At 36.1% G+C, this 22,527-nt stretch overlaps 1 protein-coding gene across 5 annotated transcripts in view; it reads left to right on the top strand.

The window, feature by feature from the left end:
* The window catches only part of LOC138700074 (band 4.1-like protein 4), a 1,160,862-nt gene that overhangs the window by 956,220 nt on the left and 182,115 nt on the right, over positions 1–22,527 (top strand). For all 5 annotated transcript variants that reach the window (XM_069826390.1, XM_069826389.1, XM_069826387.1 and 2 more), the window contains exons 7-8: positions 448–568; positions 16,169–16,256. In XM_069826390.1, coding sequence (XP_069682491.1) covers positions 448–568; positions 16,169–16,256 — 209 coding nt within the window. The remainder of the gene's footprint in view (positions 1–447; positions 569–16,168; positions 16,257–22,527) is intronic.

Below are 22,527 nucleotides of genomic sequence, written 5' to 3'. Positions count from 1 at the left end.
ACTGACACAAAACACTTCAAATAACAAAACATCAATTAAACCCTTTAAATAGTGTGCATAATATACTACCGTCAATTAGTAAAGTCCTTAAGCCTATTTTTAAATACATTTTTGGTTATTGGCAAAGCCTTTAGTAAGTCTGCAGGTAAAGCATTCCAGTCCCTGATAGTACGGTTGAGAAAAAACTTTCTAGTGTCCGTCCTCTGTCTTCTTCCCCTCAAAAGGAAAAGTTATGTAATTTAAAATTGACTGTAAGAGTACATTTTTATCAATGAGGCAATTTTTGCGACCCCTTTTCACAGTTTGAACCAAAAAAAAAAAAAAAAAAAAAAAAAAAAAAAAAAAAAAAAAAAAAATCTATTTCACCTATTCCAGTAACCTAAAATGGACTTCTTGAAAACCTAAAAATCCGGTTCCTAGTCATAACTGTTTGTTCTTGTGTTGCAGCTGAACTGGGCGACTACGATCCCCGCCGACATTCCCCAGGGTACGTCTCAGAGTTTCGGTTCCTCTCGAACCAGACAGTGGAACTGGAGTCCCGCATCGCAGAACTGCACAAGGGCCTAGTGTAAGTACTGGCACGTTGCTGCAGCGTAAATTATAAGCCATCGCGCGGGAACTCCGCAATCTTTAACAGCTTTTTATTACAAACTATTTACAGGCCCGCCCTTACAGCTGAGGATATTGTGTGAAGTGAAGTTCACGAAAGCGTCAATAACTGTGACGGTGGGAGTCGATATTAATTAACTCTCAAATTGATTGCGAGAATGAGCTTCTCGCGTAGGACCCGCACAGCCAGCTAATTCGGCCTATTTTTGTTGATTAACTATTACTTTCGTGCCTCGTTTGGAACTGTCTCTCTCGCTTGCTCCGCCTGCCTCTGTCTTCGTCCAGTAGTTACATGTGTGGGCTATTGTAATCACAGTAATTATCATATAATCACCACCGCCATCATGTAGTCATCATCAACATAATAGCTACCACTACCGTCCTCAGCCCATCTTCAACATTTGCTTACTGGTCTTTGGCACTTACTACGTTGTACATACGATTTTCCTTAATATGCGCTCCTTGTCCTTGTACTGAATATGGCGTGTCCATTTATTAAATCTTAATGGCAATAGACATGCACAATCCTCTATATGCTTTATATAAGGCGGTTCTTTCCAAAACTTGCCTTTTCCATATTAAAAAAAAAATTAGTAGTACCCTGCACACTTCTGTCGTACGGCTCGCCGGTACTTGGATCGAAGGTTTCCTGATCCATGGATAGGTAGAGGTGGCCCAATTGCTTGGCCTCCACGCTCACCTGATCTGAACCCTCTCGATTTCTACTTGTGGGGCCATTTAAAATCATTGGTTTATTCGTCTCCGGTGCCTGATTTGGAATCCCTTCAGAATCGAATTGTGGCATGTTCTGAGGACATACGCAATACTCCTGGAGTTTGGGATCGTGTTCGCAGGTCAATGAGACATCGATGTGAGGTCTGTATTCAAGCAGGAGGTGGACATTTTGAACATCTTCTGTAATGACAACGACCTGCGGAAAGAAAAAACGTTCCGGTGAATTTCAATGTTGTGAAGGCCATAACTCGGAAATGAAGCATTTCCGGACACATGTTGTAATGAACTATTTTGATTGTCTACATGTGGGAAATACATACCTGAAATTATGCCCCGTATTTTTTAAACACCCTGTATATATATATATATATATATATATATATATATATATATATATATATATGTATATATATATAAGCAAAAAAGTAATCATTAGGTCGTTTGTCTTTCCTTCTTGCTACTTCTACATCTTGTTATAAGTAACATTTAAACAACTGTACATAGTAGCTGACGTGCCCTTTTTAAATTCCACTAACTAACTAAACAGCGGTATCGCCATATCCATTGAAAATTGGACACATGTTTATAAGAATTTTTTACTCAGAAGAGTTCATACTGCCACCCCTTAAAATATTTACTATTCCTCATGAATCATCCTGTATAATTTGCTCCAACATGAATTTGTTATAAGTAACATTTAAACAACTGTACATAGTAGCTGACGTGCCCTTTTTAAATCCCACTAACTAATTAAACAGCGGTAGCGCCATATCCATTGAAAATTGGACAGTGTTTATAAGAATTTTTTTACTCAGAAGAGTTCATACTGCCACCCCTTAAAATATTTACTATTCCTCATGAATCATCCTGTATAATTTGCTCCGCATGACTTGGATATATTTCTCAAACTGAATCTGAGATACTATAGAACGATACAAGCATTAAGGAAAAAGGTGTGTACAGCGAAACATAGATAAATAAATATAAATAATTTTTGCGCTATCTTAATCTTTTAATGATTTTACTTACCGTTTAAACTGGTTCTATGAAAAGAAAAATGAATAAGTTGACGGCTACAAGAAATAACAGGGGGCGAAGATATTACATTGATCAAGTTTATACAGAGATCGCTCGAGGCGAGATATTATTATTCAGGTATCACATCCACTTATGCTGAACTGACCATTCCTCAAGATTTATCTTTCACACCAAGGATCCGTAATATGATCTTTAAATATACCGTACTGTACATATGTGTTCAAATATATTTTTTCGACGAGAATTTTAATAGTCGCAAACAACTTGAGAGATACACGGTTAGATCTGAACCCTGCAATCACCGGCAGCAAGTCTACGTAATAAAACTACCCACACATCATTATATTACTGAATTCCACTCTTCTTTCAGCGCCTAGTTTCCTCGCCGATATTAGTGATAACCGTGTTTGCTTAAACTATCCAACTTGGATGAAATAAGTTCTCCGAGTAGGTGCTCCATCAGAACAAATTGTGTCTTTATTTTCAAATATAAGCCCTCTTTAACAAGAATTTAACATCCTTTTGTATTGTTTGTGTATTTAATTCTCTATAATATCTACTGTACTGTTTTTAAAACGAGAAAAAATATATATCATCGACTGCAAGGATTAGACCTATTGGCCTGTTCCATCTCAGAATTGTTCATCCCATCTTCTCAGAGGGTGACCCATTTTTCTTCTTCCTGTAGGATTATAACGGAACAGAGTTTTCGTTAATCTATTATTCGGCAAACGTTGTATATGATCCCTTCAATTTATTCTGTATCTTTCTGTGATAGATGTACATGTAATTGATTCTAGTTTCAGTTCCTGTCGGATAGCAACATTTTCCTTATGGTCCCACACTGAGTACCCAGTCACAAATCGGAGAAATCTCATTTCGGATGACTCAATTTGTCGTAAATGATCTGATGTTAACGTCCACTTTTCACATCCACACAGTAACAAGGGTAATGCAGTGACATTATATAGTTCGATTAAAGTATCTCTTCGTACATTATGTTTAATGTTCGCTGGATTATCCCGCAAAACTGTCTGAACCTATTCAGTTTCTTCTCTACATCCTGCGATTTTGTGAATGTAATGTACCGAAGATATTTAAATTCACTTATTTGGTCAATAATTGTTCCATTAATTATAATTTTTGATCTTATGGGCTCTAGTCCTCGAAATGCCATTACTTTTGTTTTATTTGTTGAAATTGTCGAACCACATGTAGTAGCAACCTGTCTTAGTTTATGCACTGCTGTCTGTACCTCATCTTCAGATTTTCCTATGATGATCTGATCATCAGCAAAGAGTAATGTTGTAAAATTGATGTTTATTTAAAAGGGGAGTTATAAGGGGGCCTGAATTAAATAAATATCTCGCTTATTATTGATTTTCATGGAAAATGTTACATAACAAATGTTTTTTTTAATAGTTTCCGATAAGATTTTATTCTATGCAAAATTTTGATAAGACTGATACCTAATGAGAGTCACGATTTTTAAAATAACAATAGGTTTCATCATTGCCGCCTCTGACTAATAGGCTATAATGAAATGAAAACAAATTATTCAGTGTATTTAAGGCGGCCTTGCAAACAACTAACGGAGAACATTTTTCATTTAAAATTATTTTTGTACCGAAATAAATTATTGTATTCTATGATGGGAAAATAAAAATGTATAAAGGCTGGTCCAGACTATTACTACTACTACTACTACTACTACTACTACTACTACTACTACTACTACTACTACTACTATACTACTACGCTACTATACCACCACCACTACTACTACTACTACTACTACTACCACCACAACCACCACTACCACCACTACTACTACTGCTGCTACTACTACTACTACTACTACTACTACTACTACTACTGCTGTTACTGCTACTGCTACTGATGCGCCAAAACTTCTGACGACGCGGAAAATATGCGAACCACTACTATAGATCGACTGACATCATTAAGATTAAACCAAAAGAAATTAAATCACTACCAAATAACTTAGATTACCCCAACAAAATATATTATAGAAAACATAAATAAAAAGCATAAAAGAAATATTAATGACTGAATTATTCATCAAGAATTACCTAATAAACACAAAGGGATAAAAAAATTAAATATATTAAAACTTTTAACATTGCAACATAACATATGTTTTACCTTTCACCCAGCCGCTAAGTCCCAACTCGTCCTTATCAGCTTGTTGAATTTCTCTCCTGTGTCTCCAGTGTTCTCACCTATTCTCGATTAGTGGTCGACATAACATAGTTTTTACCAACCTTAATGATGATTTTATCAGACGTGGCAAAACAGTAACTGAAGCAATCATGAGAATCTTACTCCAGTTCCAAGTAGCTTGGTAGTCCCACGTCCTAGCTGGTGATAAGTACTGCACTAGCGCTCGATTTTCTAGGCCAAAACCGCAGAAGTTCTGGTAGTACAGTATACTACTACTACTACTACTACTACTACTACTACTACTACTACTACTACTACTACTACTACTACCATTCAAGCATAGTAAATAGTAATATAATTTAATACGAGTAGAATAAACATGTTTAGTTACTGTTAATTTAGTTTGTTTCCCTAGTTAGCCTACTGCTTATTTTATTAGTTACAATTTATTTGCAATCACACAAGGAGTGGTACTACTGATAAGAAATAAGCATGACCTTCCACCGCCTAGCAGCTAATGTACTGCACAACTGTATCACCCTAGTGCACGTCACCACACAGTACTGCCGATCCTCAGCTACTAAGCTATGTTCCCATACGAGCACGCTCTAGTTCTGTATTGCTAAAGTGGGGAGTATTTCTTGCCGGCCCTTGCATAGATATTTAATATTGTTTAATGTGTTTCAGTAGATGTATCATCTTAGCTCGAATGGTTTTCTCATTTGCATGTGTGGGAGAAATGTGTTGGCTCCCGAAAATAAAGGCGATGATCCTGAAAATTTTTAGTTTTGTCTAACCGTTATCTTTTATTGTACATGTTACCTTTAAATAAATACTTCGTTATTACTGATAACCCCTTCAGCCTGATGTACATTATAGTGTACATTGTTTCTTTTTTTGCTTTTTTGGAATGTCTTCGATACTTTTAAATATTTTGAAAAATTCAATGTAATAGAAAGGAGAATATTATTTTTGCAACATTTCTATACCTGAATTAAAAATAAAATTTAAAATGTTGGGGCCTCAGGGGTCAAAATTGTCCCTAAATATTGATTTCCTGTGAAGACTTGATTTGGGAATTTTGGATCCCCAGAATGATTATGTAACCAGTTTTTTTTTTTTTTCAATTTTTTTAAATAAAAATTCAGGACTGAAGGGGTTAAATTCAAGTGGTATTTTGTACACCGACTTACAGTCACGGGTACACGAACAGATATGAACACGGTACCGGAACGTGAGGGGAGAGACCGCAGTGAGAAGCTAGGCTAGAATATGATCGGGTATACCTAACTGACATTCCAAGTAACCAAATACAGGACTCTAGTTGTAAGAAATATATAGAAAGAATCCTTCTCCCTTCTGCTTAGATTACGATTGATGTCATAGTCAGTCTCAGTTTTTAATGGAAACATCGAGCCGGTGTCTGTTTATCTTTCCACCCTTTAATATGATGAACTCATTGTTTAAGAGGTTTAGAGTGTTGTTGATATTATAAATAAATCTTTTGTGATGCCTTTATCGAAAGTTATAAATAATGTCTCACGCAATTTCCATAATATATTATAATTTCTCGAGGAGTTAAGCAGTTGAAAACGATAATGCCCCACGCATTGACTTTAGATCTTTTCCGCTTGAAAATTGCGGCATGTGCTTTGAATTCTAATGTTGCTGGCCTTAAATGGGCTATCAGAAGCGAGCCTTATTGAAGCTAGTCTGAACACCGTTGGGAGTGCCAATAAGTGAGTACACAGTAATGATATATTTGCGACGGCTCATTGTCTCAGAGCTCGCGAAGGTCTTCACATTCATAAATAACTTGAATTATTGCAAACATAATCAGCATCTCATTATTATAATAACAAATACTTTGCAAGGTTTCGGTTGTCCATCCCACAAGGAAGAGAGAGAGGTGACCGCAATAAAATAGCCTGAAGTGAGGGTGGACTTGTTTTCAGGCTTTCCGCTAAATTAAATTGTTGTACGAGTAAGTTTACACTATTTGGGTAGTCTATAATTAGCAAGTACTTCACGGAGTTAGAAAATAAGAAACATACCTACCTTAAAATTGTAAATAGCTTCTTTGAATATGAACGACGAGAACTGCCCCCTGAATATCTTCCATCCTTAAATACTTGGCAGTGTTTTATAATGTTGAAAAGAGTGCTTTCTCAGAGTTTCTCAATTATTGGTTGCTTGTGTATTAAGTGACATATTCGCGTATGTTATGTTCAGACATTCCATCTTCATAATTACATAATTCTTTTTATTCTATATCTACTACTCAAATACGAGGGTGATTTAAAAAGTAAGGTAACAAGAGCTCTCACGGCTGACATATTTTCCCTCTTGTTCGAATTTTGCACCAGGGTCGCAGTAGCAGACCACAACTTTATCACGCAGTATCAGTTGTAGGATAGCTGTGCGCATGAAAACATGGTCAAACGTGGAAGTGCGGAGTGTGATCCGGTTTTTGCGTCTGAAGCAAAAATTCATCGTCAACTTGTTAAGATGTACGGCGCGAATGTCATGTGACTGAAACAAGTGTGGGTTTGGTGCTTCCGGTAAGAGGTACTGGACTATTCTTCCTACAGCACCGGCCTGGTACTCGGTGATTTCCATCTCTTCGGACCGTTGAAACAAGTATTTGGATAAGCATCGATGCCGGCATATAAGAAATCTGCGTCAAGTCCCTGAAGTCACGTCATGACGGCTTGCTAAACGCCCATATCGTCTACCACCCGGATGCTTCTTTAACGATCCGAAGAGATGGAAATCACTAGGTTCAGATCAGGGCTGAGTTCATTTTTCAAAAGTTCCAATAAGTTAAGTAATAAATTAAAAAAGAATGCTGTTCAATCATATGACTTGTCTTTAGTACAAATTATGCAATTATAAATTTACATTGTATTCTAATTGTTAATGTTTTCGCCATTCTAGTGTGGCATCTTCAGACATTGAAAATTAAAGATATCTTGTGAAAAAAAAACATTGCCTCAAAATTGTACTTCAAGATTTTTACATATTAAACATTAAAAACGGTAAAAAGAACACATAAATGTAGAAATTAAAATCCCAAATTTCAAATATGCATATTTAGGTACAATTGGAATTGAATTGAGTAACCATATCACAATACACAAATATACATGGATAACTGTTAATCAAATACGTATACTAATTGCATTGTCATATTAAGACTAGTTTGGAAAGATTACAAACATTATGTTTGAATGTATTACGTACATGAGAGAACATGGTTGTCGACTAGTATTTGAATATGTAAAATTGTTAAATATACTTTACTTACTTACAAATGGCTTTTAAGGAACCCACAGGTTCATTGCCACCCTCACATAAGCCCGCTATCGGTCCCTATCCTGTGCAAGATTAATCCAGTCTCTATCATCATATCCCATCTCCCTCAAATCCATTTTAATATTATCCTACCATCCACGTCTCGGCCTCCCCAAAGATCTTTTTCCCTCCGGCATCCCAACTAACACTCTATAAGCATTTCTGGATTTGCCCATACGTGCTACATGCCCTGTCCATCTCAAACGTCTCGATTTAATGTTCCTAATTATGTCAGGTGAAGAATACAATGCGTGCAGTTTTGCGTTATGTAACTTTCTCCATTCTCCTATAACTTCATCCCTCTTAGCCCCAAATATTTTCCTAAGAACCTTATTCTCAAACACCCTTAATCTCTGTTCCTCCCTCAAAGCGAGAGTCCAAGGTTCACAACTATACAGAACAACCGGTAATATAATTGTTTTATAAATTCTAACTTTTGACAGCAGACAAAATGACAAAAGCTTCTCAACCGAATAATAACAGGCATTTCCCATACTTATTCTGCGTTTAATTTCCTCCTCCCGAGTGGCATTTATATTTGTTACTGTTGCTCCAAGATATCTGAATTTCTCCACCTCTTCGAAGGATAAATCTGCAATTTTTATATTTCGATTTCGTACAATATTCTGGTCACGAGACATAATCATATACTTTGTCTTTTAGGGATTTACTTCCAAACCTATTACTTCCTTCAAGTAAAATGTTACATATTTTGTATATTTTACAAGAAATAAGTTAAGAAAATTAAAATTAAATCAACATATCAAACTCTTTTTTTAAACTAGGACGAACATCTCACTATTCCATGCCGAAGATTTAGTCATCGACGTCCTTTCCAGGATATTCTGTGGTTATTTGCTCCGTGGACCGTTAGCCATAAGAATAAGAAAGAAGTGTGTGTGTGTGCGTGCGTGTGCGCGCGCGCATGTTTTTTTTTTTTTTTTTAGTCAACTGTCCGAAGACTGGTCTGAACCTATGAGTTAAGGATGACTGAGGCAATGATGACATCAGAAAAGAAGGCTCCTAACAAAACCCGCCACAAGACTGCAGATTCCAATAAAAAAACTGATCCTGATTTGAAACAGTCGCTGGCGTGGAAAGTCACAATTTCAGATGTATACTTATGCCTAAAATTTGATATTATGTGTTTATACTGACGATATCGTGGCGTGGATTTACAGTAATGAACAATAATTGAAACATTACAGTATGTACGAGTATATATCAAATGCGTTTTAGCACAAGCTACGATATTTAAAATCATGTTATAGCATTAAAGGGTCATGAATCATACCAGTTCAACACGGAATATGAAGTTAATCAATCCGCTGCTATTAGATTGCATATCAGGCTGAAAAACTTTTATTTGTATTGCTAGTAATGTGAGTTATATAAAAATGATCCTGGACTTTAGAGGACATGAGCTGCGTCCAAATTGCATACTATTTTACAAACCTGTAATAGTACGCTTAACGGCAAAAGGAATGAGCAGCCGACAATTTCTAAGGACAATTTCTAAGTTCCAGAGACATAACATTGGGCATGCTCGTCTCTTCAAAGCCGTAGTTCACCAGGTAACACATAAATTAAACCATTTAAATTTGCTGTATTTTGTTTAAGAGTCTAAAATATATTATAAAATCGAATGGAGGTTTAATTCTAGATACATCAGGGCCTCTGAAGAGTGAAATAATAATAAAATTGATAAAAACAAAATCAACCGAAGCGAATATGAACAAGAAAACCAAGTATTATGCTGAAACAATATTAACAGTCGCAGTAGCGTAAGTCGTTGCGGCATTGATCTATTGAACGAGTTAATGATAGTAGCATAAAGTTGGAATCTCTCACAATGTTTTTTTTTTAATTACAAATTTGCTATCATATCACCTCGCAAAGCTATATTTATGTGGCGACATCTCTTAGAATATGCCCATACTCTAATAAATAATAAACTTCCCTCTCTCTTCTAAGCAATACTCCTGTCTGTTAATAAAACGTTCTGTCTCGTCATTACGCTTGAAGATGGCAGAGAGACAATAGAGAGCGTGGCATACGGTGTCGTCGAGCTGTGAGGAGAGAACATTTGACGATGGAGGATGCCGTGGACCGTCACTTTGAGAGAGGAGTCGACCTGGTTGGCGAGTTGGTATAGCGCTGGCCTTCTATGCCCAAGGTTGCGGGTTCGATCCTGGGCCAGGTCGATGGCATTTAAGTGTGCTTAAATGCGACAGGCTCATGTCAGTAGATTTACTGGCATGTAAAAGAACTCCTGCGGGACAAAATTCCGGCACATCCGGCGACGCTGATATAACCTCTGCAGTTGCGAGCGTCATTAAATAAAACATAACATTGAGAGAGGAACATAGGTTAAGGGTGTTTGAGAATAAGGTGCTTAGGAAAATATTTGGGGCTAAGAGGTATGAAGTTACAGGAGAATGGAGAAAGTTACGCAACGCAGAACTGCAAGCATTATATTCTTGACCTGACATAATTAGGAACATTAAATCCATACGTTTGAGATGGGCAGGGCATTTAGCACGTATGGGCGAATTCAGAAATGCATATAGAGTGTTAGTTGGGAGGCCGGAGGGAAAAAGACTTTTGGGGAGGCCGAGACGCAGATGGGAGGATAATATTAAAATGGATTTGAGGGAGGTGGGATATGATGATACAGACTGGATTAAACTTGCACAGGATAGGGACCGATGGGGGGCTATGTAAGGGCGGAAATGAACCTGTGGGTTCCATAAAATTCATTTGTAAGTAGGTTCGCTTTCTATGCTGATTTGACTTCTGGATGGTTTTCGACCCGCCTATATTTCTTACCGAGTCGTGCGGGAAGACTAACGGGTAGTGACATGTGATGAGGTTTAGGTCTGTTAAAGTAATAGTTATCGAGTATAGGTTCAGACGGCATAATCTTAAATTCAAGCAGACTGGACTGCACGCCTCCCACGCCTCGCCAGCGCCGTTATGGTAACGGAAACCTGGAGATGGGCGGTGACTCTCTCGTCTAGAAATCACTAAAGATCCTCGATGGAGTTCTGTGTTTATGCTTGTCTTCTGTAAGTGATTCCGGCTAAGCTGACAGCATAAATATCCCTTCAGTCCTGGCTGGGTGTTATGATATACGCAATGGTCTTTTAAATTGATTTACTTGCGGTAGTATTGTTCACTGTTGTCCTAACCTCAGATTTCGTTTCCGTTAGCACCTTATCAGTATAGCGCTTAATACAATGAGATTTAGATGTTTCCTCATCAGTATTGTTCCCACCATATCTACGGCATCCTGTGTGGTTGAGGTAGGCCTACACAGAGTGGCTGTAGGAAAGGACTGCTCCTGTCACTCCCATTCCATCTTGCTCCATAATCGCTGTACCACCGTTTCATAAAAGCCAATCTCCCAGTGGTGCCAATGCGTGTATTCTTGTTTTATGCTTACTCCTTGCTGTCTTGAATATTAGTAGGTTTATACAGTACTAACCAAATGGCCGGAACATTGTACAATCTGCCATTGGTTGAAATTCTTTTGAAAGGAGCCAATAAATACATTTTTGAGGAATGAAAACTTGTTAGCAATAAGCTCATTCCTTCTGAATGTTTTTTTTCTTTTAAACAACTCCATAGCCTACGGTAGGCATGTGAGTTTTATTTTTTTCACGATGGTTGATGCTAACATAATTCAAAGCTTCTAAATAAATTAATTCGGTCTCTGAAAATTCTTTAGATTGTGATGCTCATAGGGAAGATTCCGTTAGACTGCGTTTCTAATATCATAATTTTCATTCAACCATCGCTTCATTATCGCCTCAAATCTTCTCAATATTTATTCTTGATTGTGACCTGGTAAAGTGTAAGAGAAGGCCGTATGGCCTTAACTCTGCCAGTACGGTATAAATAAATAAGTTATGATTATTATTATTATTATTATTATTATTATTATTATTATTATTATTATTCTCACAAGGAGCCCATTATTACTTCCACGTGGAGTAAAATTATATGACGTCCATCCCACTCGTTCTGAGTAGTCTTTGTATTTTGAAGTCACAATATGAAATACATACATACATACATACATACATACATACATACATACATACATACATACATACATACATACATACATACATACATACATACCAGCCACCAGTGTAGCTCAGTCAGCTAAAGCGCTTGCCTGCCGATCCAGAGTTGCGCTCGGGCGCGGGTTCGATTCCCGCTTGGGCTGATTACCTGGTTGGGTTTTTCCCGAGGTTTTCCTCAACCGTAAGGCAAATGTCAGGTAATATATGGCGAATTCTCGGTCTCATATTGCCAAATACCATCTCGCTATCACCAATTTCATCGACGCTAAATAACCTCGTAGTTGATACAGCATCGTTAAATACCCAAGTAAAAAATAAAAATAAAAAAATAAATACATACCTGTACATACATACATACATACATACATACATACATACATACATACATACATACATACATAACCTTTCATAACCTTACATACATTATATACATGCATACATTCTGACTTTATGTATATTCAATATATTTAGTAAAAATTTTCATTTCTAAGGTTCAGATTTGTCTTTCTTTTCTTTTCTTTTCTTTCTTTCTTTCTTTCTTTCTTTCTTTCTTTCTTTCTTTCTTTCTTTCAAGTTACGATAGAAGTATGGGTCTCTTTCGCTGTCATATATGTATATTTTGAGGTCATCATCTTGTACAACTTAATTGTTATACATTTTCTAGTTTGTATTGAAATATGTTTTGTAGCTCCGCATATAGGGTAGTGAACTCTTTGGAATTTATTGTATAGTCTAACGAAGTTTGAACTTAAGCCTAGAGCATTTCATTTTTTTAAATCATTGAACAATGTAGAATGCATATTGTGGAATGGATGTATTGCAGATCATTGTTTACAGCATACACCTCTATATTTTGTCCATATTAGAGACTGTTATGTAAACAAACATGTTGCGTAGAATTGTTTCTCATTGTAAAGTAATTTCAAATCAAAACAATCGACTTGCATCACGAATTGATTATTATTGCACTTCTGATGTTACTTCTATTATTAAAACTAATTTAAAGGAAAATAATACACTTCAAACATCCCCTCGGTATATTTCAAAAGTATAATTTTCATATTTTGCACCACTATTACTTTCCCTCGGTTCATTTATGGGACACTGACAACTCTATATATTGCTTTAATGGCGAAAACCGATATTTCGCCCACAGAATAAAATGTGCCTGTGTCGTTTAGTTCGCAGAATATATTTATGTACAGTATAATATACATTCATTTGTATTTCCTACTCTCTCTTCCATTATACCGTAAATTGAATAACTGAAGCTCTGGCAGATACGTAGTCACAATATTATGAAAAATGTTAACTGTAATATTACTCGTAATATAAGAATCTGTTTTTAACTTGACCAGGGACGGCAAATTCATAGTGCAAGGAAAGTATGTGGAGTCTAGTCACCCCTATACACCTTGACCACAACGGAAGTAAACACTTATTCCATATGTATGCTTGTTCATTGTCCTGTGGTAAGTGATGGGCTTGCTTTTAACATTTCATTGCCAAAATATTGTAGTCAAATGATATTATTTAACAATTATTTATTGTGATTATGAAATGCACATTAAACGTTTAACACGAATTATGAACTGAATATTTTTATTAACTGAATTATTATTGCCTAGTTCTTATCTCACACAAAATCTAAAAGAGTCTTTCAACGTGAAATATCTATACTCGACCTAGAAGGAGAGAAAAATTGTAACGTTTTGACATTAAAGGTTTTCCTATATCTAAACTCTGAGGTCAGTAATTGAGGCGTTCCTAAAATTGATGATCGCTTTCGTTATTGTATCACACGATAGCTGGCAGTTTCTGAATGTAATGTGTAGGCCTGTGAAAGCAATGATGATGTCATACGCTGATAAAATAATAATAATAATAATAATATAAATACATACTTAGTATTCTGAAAAATGCCAGGTCTTTCACTGCAAAGCCAGCATTCACCAGTCTTTCCTATTTTTTACCTTCCTCTTAGTTTCATATATGATCCAAATGTCTTAATGTCGTCTATCATTGATATCTTCTTCTACCCCGAACTTTCCTCCCGTTCACCATTCCTTCCAGGGAATCCTTCGGTAGGCAGTTTCTTCTCAGCCATTGACCCAATAAATTGCTTTTTCTCTTCCTGATCAGTTTCAGCATCATTCTTTCTTCACCCACTCTATCCAACACAGCTTCATTTCTTATTCTGCCTGTCCATTTCATATCCTTTATCCTTATCCATATCCACATTTCAAAATAAAGATTAATAATAATAATAATAATAATAATAATAATAATATACTGTATTATTTTGTTAAAACTAAAGATTCTTCTGTGTATAAAAGGAAATTATGACGCTATACGCTGATAAAATAAGTTGGCCATACATTTTTTTGTTAGAAATAAAGATTCTTCTGTGCATTTATAAATAATTAACTAATGACAGTTAATTGTAATGCCGTGCTTCAGATTTCTGACGTCATTTACTCTACACTACTTTGTCAGTGTCAGGTTGAAGATTGGAAAATAACACAAATAGCCTTTTCTGAACAGTTCTGCCCAAAACTTGAGCAACGCAAAAAATACTCGCAAAGAACTTAACATAGCCTTGCAGTTTCAAATTTAGAGAGTCCAGATAGATTGAGAGGTCGCGTAGAAATGCCAAATGGCGAATTCAATCCTTCTGGATCAATTCTACTATTACAATTTCCTAAAAGAATTAATAAATACAGACCGATTGATATAACAGGCCTACAGTATATTATTTGTCGTGTCGAACTGTGCTATGTGTACATAATGTCTGCGTCCGATTTATTTTCAATATATGCCGACATGATCATATATCGGAATATTTTCTACAACTCTCCTGGCTCCGCTTGCAAGATAGATGTTTAGTACATTCTCTTTGCCTGCTATATCGAATTATACATGATTCCACACCCAACTACCTTGCCTCTCGGTTTACTCTCCTAGCTTCACATCATAATCGAAATACACGTTCACAGCATAATCTGTTGCTATCAATACCACGCCATCAAACATCTCTGTACTCTAGTTCTTTCTCAATAGCCATGGCCCGCTCATGGAATTCGCTGCCGCTCGAAATCAGGGGTAGTCTTAGTCCTCACTTGTTTAAAATTAGGTTGTTTAGATATATTTTAAATGCGAAGAATTAGTTTTTTAGGTATCATTTTTATTTATTATTATTATTATTATTATTATTATTATTATTATTATTATTATTATTATTATTATTATTATTATTTTACACAGTCATTACTTTATTTTTCCATTAACACTTATATCTAGGTAATTGTCATTGTCTCAATGTAACACGTGCTGTGCTGATCATACTAATTCTACTATTCCTTTAGTTGTGAGATTATATTCATATGTATTAATTCTTTTTTTTTTTAGTTAATACTGTATACTAGATGTATTTTCCTGTTTGTGATTATGTATTCAGTCTCTTTTTTATTATATATATATTTTTATTATTGTTATTTTAAAGTTAATACTGATTGTGCATATGTATTCAATCTCTCTTTTTTACTTAATTATGTTTATTATTATTTTTAATTTAATATTTGTATACCGGTATGTATTTTTTTGTATGTGATTTTACCCTGGTTGAGTGGAAGAGAAGGCCTGATGTCCTTAACTCTGCCAGCGAAAATAAAACTATAAAACTATTATGTTAAGTCAGATCGATTTTCTCTTCGAGGAATTCCCTAATACAGTCGTTCTTTACACACGTTTATAGCAACGAGATAGAAAATTGTTTCTAAATATCACCGGGCTATTATATAATTTTTCATTAACGCCAATGTGTAAATGAAGTGTTAATGCAGTTGAATCAACAAAGGACAGTACTTTAATTAAATTGCTGAATAAATGACGTGGTGTAGGCAATCTGGCAGTGTTGCCCCTAGCACTGATGGCCGGGCCGGGGTGTGCCTTTGTCACAAGGCCGCCATCTGCGTGTAATGACGGACAGATGATGAGTGGACCTTGGAGCGCTCTACCGAAACAACATGGGCGGGTGGATAGCCTCGTGAGTTAGGGCGATCACTAATCCGGTCATAATTCTGCGTTAGGAAGCCCGAGTGGGAGACGTCGTGGGAAGTGATCTTTCTCAGGTAATGGTCATTTTCTTTGGATTCCAGGGGCCAGCTTCCCGCCGTGGCAGAGCTCAGCTACTTGGACAAAGTGAAGTGGCTCGAAATGTACGGCGTCGACCTGCACCCTGTGCTGGTAAGTACAAATGTTCGCTCTAATCTCCTCCCTATGATATCGCTTCCTCTGAGATATACCTGCCTCATTAAACTCTTTTTACGACAACAGACAACACTTATTATAGTAAGACGAAAGCGATTTAAAATCACATGGGCTAGAACAAAAAATTCATTTGACATACCAAAGCTTCAAAATACAGGGTGATTCGCGAGTAGTTACTGCCACTTACGGAGCTTATTTCTGAAGACATTCTGAGCAAAAATTGTCATATAAACATACGTCCTATTGTGCAAATCAAGCTTTCAGGTATAACTCCCTGTAAAGTTGATTTGAATAATTTCGAGGGAAAAATTGTTCCGGGGCCGGGCATCGAACCCGGGACCTCTAGTTAAACATACCAACTGAGCTATCCGGGAACTCTACCAGACACCGATCCAATTTTTTCCTCTATATCCACAGGTCTCAAACTGGGCTGACAACCGTCAAGCAACCAACATTGAGTGCACACTAACTCTGTGTGACTTAAAGTGTGGTTTTCTGTTAACGAATAGTGACATGTATTATGCAAATCAAGTTTTCAGGTATAACTCCCTGTAAAGTTGATTTGAATAATTTCGAGGGAAAAATTGTTCCCGGGCAGGGAAAAATTATTCATGGGTCCTATTCTCAGTATTTTCAGAATTACACTAATTTGAAGTTGTTAAAAATACCCTTTTTTTTTAGTTTTAAGGGTAAAAGAATGTTACAAATAGGGAATCAAATATTCAGTAGTATACATTATTTAACTGGGTAGTATTCAGAAGCTAAAAATGTGTTATTAATTCCTTAGTTGCTTTGTACAGATTTTTTCCCCCAATTTTTAACTAAAAATTACATTATTCTTTCACACTCATCACAACAATTGTTACAGATCACACGACTTCTAGCAACTTGATTTTTTACAGATCAATTTTCCATCCTAATGTACAGTTTTAAAGAATTTACAAGAATAATGTGATTTGTAATAATTCTTGTGATAAGTCCGTAAAAAAATGTAATATTGTAGTTAAAAAATGAAAGATATTTCTGTACGAAGCTTCTACGGAATTAACAACACATTTTTATCTAAAGAATACTAACTAATTAAAGAAATTACACTTCTGAATAGTTTATTCTCTAATTGTATATTCTTTTACCCTCAAAACTAATGAAAAAAGATACTTTTAACAACTTCAAATTAGTGTAACTCGGAAATACTGAGAATAGGACCCATGTTTGTATGACATTTTTTGCTCAAAATGTGTTCGGGAATATGCTCCGTAAGTGGCCGTGACTCCTCGTGAATCACACTGTATAATTCTTCTGTGCATAATGTGCAATTTTTCACATTATGCACAGAATTATATAATGATTAATCGTTATCATCACTATCAAAATTAACATCTGTCTTCAACCGTAGGTCCACTTCCTCTTTATGATGAATTCCCTCCATGAGAAAATAAGATTACTGAACAATATTCTCTCTTTCCAATCAACACCTATTTTCTTTGGGATTCTTATCGGTTTATTCCAATCCACTCTGTCAAACGCTTTTTCTAAGTCCACAAATACTACATACACTTCTTTATTCTTCTATATAGAGTAAATTTTATTAAAGAATAAATATAGAAGAAAGCTCTATGATGAATATTATTATGTATTCGACCCAGTCTTAGCACTACCACTTATTTACCAAACATCGAAGCTATTGTTAAAGAACGTTCCTTCCAAGTTCCACACTGAGGAAGTGGAGAGATTACAGTATTTTAACTTTTAGTTTCTAAAAAAATGTTCAATATGTCTTTTTGCAATATTTTATTTTCAGAAGCACTTCTATTGTCTTTAAATTGCTTTTTTACTTACGTCATGTTAAGTTTCTCAGAAATAAAAAAGTGGTGTCGTAATTATGATTACTATACGGGTAGATGATTTCAAAATATGAGAGCTTCCTAATAGATGACCAGAGCTTCGAAGCCGCCTGTCCCTGCGCTTCAGAGTGGCGATGTGTGAAACGGCATTAATGGAGGAGCGGTCACTCAGCACAATGCTGGAGGATTAGGACGCATAATGCAGCCGTGATGAAAGTGGCCTTTTAGGGTAACAGTGTACCGTGCTCTGCAGACAGCAGACAGGCAGTGATGGTCCACTGCAGCCATTGCATACATATGCACCTCTTACATCTATATCTAATGAACAGTTATTTGGAGACATGATTTTTACGATTAAAAATATGTAGAATTTATAGCCATAAAGATTTTCATATTTAATATTATTTATCGTTATTATTTTCATAGCAGGGATTAGGCAACAATGCCTGTTCCGTCTTCACAATGTTCAACTCCGTCTTTTCCTTGGACGCCCGACGTCCCTCCTACCTTTAGGTTGTTACATAGATACGAGTACTAGGGCTGGAATTCTTTCATCGTTTATTGGATTTAAATGTATCCTCCAGTTTTCTTTATATGCCTCTATTTTTTTTTCGTTTTAACTGTATAGCTCTTTTCGTATATTTTCATTCCTTATCTGGTCGTTTCTTATACAACCCTTCATTCTACAGAGAAATCTCATTTCTGGCGATTGTATTTTGTTTTCATCTATTTCTTTTATTATCCGGGACTCCCGAACATAATAACTGGAACAGCCATTATTTTGTAAAATTTTATTTTTGTTTATTTCCTTGTTTTATTTTGAAGTGTTCTATTGATCGTCCTACATATTGATTGGCATTTATTTATTTTATTTTCAATGTCTCTGTCCATATCAAAACTTATACTAGTAGAGTCAGAAAGTACCGGAACTTCGGGTGGCAACGCCATTCTCTATAGTCAACTTCTCTGACGTGTCCTTGTAGTATGTGACCTACTCTCCAGTTGTATAACCTCAGTGCAAACATGTTTAGATACTTCTGTTGCAGATGGCATATAACCATTTACACAACACCGCCTTCAAAGTATACCTCCTGGGCAGTGACACACTTCTGCCAACGTCCATACCACTTCTCGAAACATTCCTGCAGTCCATCTTTGGTCACTTCCCGCAGAGCGCTTGACGCATGAATTTTCACCTCTTCGACTGATGCAAACTGCCGTCCCTTGAGTAGAGATTTGACTTTGCGAAATAAGTAGAAATCTGCTGAAGGAAGATCTGGAGAACATGGTGGCTGTGGATGGACAGGTATTTTGTGTTGTGCGAAGAATTCGCTCACCAAGAGCGACCGATGTGCTGGGGGATTGTCATAATGGAGAACCCAATTCTGCCCTTGCCACAAGTTGAGTCTTCTTCGTCGAACTGCATCACGAAGACGCCGAAAAATTACAATATACGCCTCCTTACTGACAGTTCGACGCTCAGGAATAAACTTGGAAATGTACGAGAGAAATGTATCGAAGACCACTTCAAGTATTACTTTTCCCTTTGATCGATCGGCACGGAATCTCTTCTGTCGTGGTGAGCCGGGAGATTTCCTCGTTGAAGACTGCCGCTTTGGCTGCGGGTCGTAAAGAAAACACCATGTCTCGTCATCTGTGATCACACACACGTTGCAAATTTCAAATCATTGTGGAGAATGAACTGTACAGAACCATTCGAAATGCCTAACAAAGTAGCCACATCATCTATTGGCTGTCTGCGATCTCGTTTGAATTTTGTGCAACTCGAGCTATCATTTCTTCCGTTCTTGCCGATCTGGGTCTTCCTGAACGTGCATCATCTTCCGTTGAAAGACGGCCACCTGTGAAGCGCTTGTGCCACTCACACACTCGGGTCCGAGACACTGCTTCTTCTCCATACGCTTGGCGCATGATTGCCAAAGCCTCAGTAAATGTTTCACCGAGTTTAACACAAAATTTAATGTTACTTCTCTGCTCTTTCAAGCTCATTTTACAATTGTATTACACGTTTGCACTAAACGAAGCTGAGAGATTTCGATTGGTTTTCGACTATGTTAGTCTTCCCCATTCCCATGCGCAGCCGCACTGAGTCTATACGCCTGGAGAGTAGGTCACATACCACACAGACAAGGCAGAGAAGTTGCCGATAGAGCATGGCGTTGCCACCCTAAGTTCCGGTACTTTCTGACTAATATTACATCCTAAATAATCGAAGTGAGAGACTTGTTCTAGAGATTTATTTTCTGTTATAATTTTCCAGCGTGCAGGGTATTTTCTACTATGAGCCGTTACCTTAGTTTTCCTTGATGATATTTTCAGATTATAATGTTTCCCAAGTTGATATAACTTATGGACCGATCGTTGTAAATCGTCATCAGTATTTTGTATTATTGTTATATCGACAGCATAGTAGGCTAGTACCTATATTGAGATAGTTGTTTTTGTTCAGTTTCGTATCAGAATTTACCTCTCGTTTCCATTTTTTTATAATGTCGTCTGCATAAATTCTGAAAAGCATAGGGGAAAAACTACAGCCTTGCCTAACTCCCTGATTTGTTGTTACGGAGTTAAATATTATCTCCAATCATTCTTTCACATCCTAATAATCTGCGACTTCACACCCACCCTTACTGAATTTCGACCTATTTTAATTTTTTTAAGGAAGATACTTGTAGCAAACTCCACAGCTGATTAATAAAAATGGAAGGAATAAGCTGATTGACCGATGTTACCAATTCCCAATGTTATGATGTAAATGGCAGTGGCGGATCCGCATCCATTTGCCACGAATTTCATGCTCAAAAGAATTTTAGGAAATGGTCATTTTTCCTAAAGGAAAAATTCTGAATTACGATGCCTGCACGAACTGTCACAATTTTTTTTTAAACAAAAAGCAGTAATTGTACAAGTCTTTCAGGTATATCTAACTCTCGTCTTTCAGATACATCTAACTCTCTCCCAAAATTTATTGATGTAAGTCTACCCATTCTGGAGTAATTATTTTTTTTTTCCTACAAAATATGTAATTTTTCAACAAGTTTCATAACAGAAAAAGTGTTACATAAGTATAATCCATAGTTTGGAAGATAGATTGGGTTTGCAGTAAAAACTTTACTTTTCACAGGCATTTGGTCCCTGTATAAACATTAGGGGATTTCACATAAGTGTAAGGGCAGGAGTGAAACATCACTTGTGGAAAGATGTCCTTAAACTTTTGATAGAATCTGTAGGAATAAACTTTCAAAATAATGAGATCAGATCAAAGGCAGACACAAATGAGATGACCGATAAAAATTGGCAAGAAAATTGTTGACACAGCACGCGATGATGATGATGATGATTATGACGATGATGATGATTATTATTATTATTATTATTATTATTATTATTATTATTATAATGATATTAATGACAAGAAGAAGAAGAACAAAATGTAATAAGAATGATTAAGCTTGCAATTGTTTTTGGATTCTCAACATTATGACTTAGAAGTATTTCCCATAATTCAACGAATATAAGTAATTATATGAACACATGTGCTATGTTCTTCGCTCTAAGTGGGATGTATGAATAACTTATATTAAATCGTAACAAGAAGAAAAGTTACTGCGTAAATCTATAAACATTGCGGAAATAGGTTGACTTGTTGTTATAGGAGCAAGGTTCTGGAATCCGTCAGAATCTGCTAATTGTGATTTATGGCTTACAATGTGTAGCAGTGTTTTTGTTTTCTCTTATCCTTGTCGGTGAACTATCCCTGAAACCGGAGTTATGACAATGGAGGACAAGTGTGAAACTGGAATAGCCTCATACCATATCTATGAACAAGTTTTTGCTACTGAAAAACGCGTCTGAACTATCATTTGCATTTTGTTCTTCCACGGCCAACGACGCTTAGCAAAGAAACGAAATGCATTTTAGTAGACAGCAATTATGCCCTGTTTTTTAATGTTTATAATGCTTTCAAATCTATTTTGTAAAATAAATCGGATTTGAAGCCATGAAATATGTACTAATTAACGATTTAGATTCCAATTAACAGGTTTTTCCCTTGAAGATTTTATCAGAACTTAGTAACAATTTTGACATGTAGCTTTTGCAGTAGTACTGATCCTGGTGTAATTTATGAGTGTTTATATTGTTTGTTTAGAAAATATATATACACCTTCCTGTAGTGAAGTAATGATATTGACTAGGGAGCGGATTTCAGCATATTTACATATTTTATTCCTTAGTTGCAAATCATATGCCACAATTATATAAATACATTTCAAGTTATTTGCAACCAAAAGTCAAGATTATATATATGAAGAGTCCACTGCAAGAATGATGGATGTCATTTGGAATACATTTTTCAGGAGAAGCAATTGAAAGTTTGAAAT

The sequence above is a fragment of the Periplaneta americana genome, chromosome 5 (genome assembly GCF_040183065.1).
Source record: "Periplaneta americana isolate PAMFEO1 chromosome 5, P.americana_PAMFEO1_priV1, whole genome shotgun sequence".
Classification (NCBI taxonomy): Eukaryota; Metazoa; Arthropoda; class Insecta; order Blattodea; family Blattidae; genus Periplaneta; species Periplaneta americana.
The sequence above is the reverse complement of the archived record's forward strand: the minus strand, read 5'-3'. Positions and strand labels throughout refer to the sequence as shown.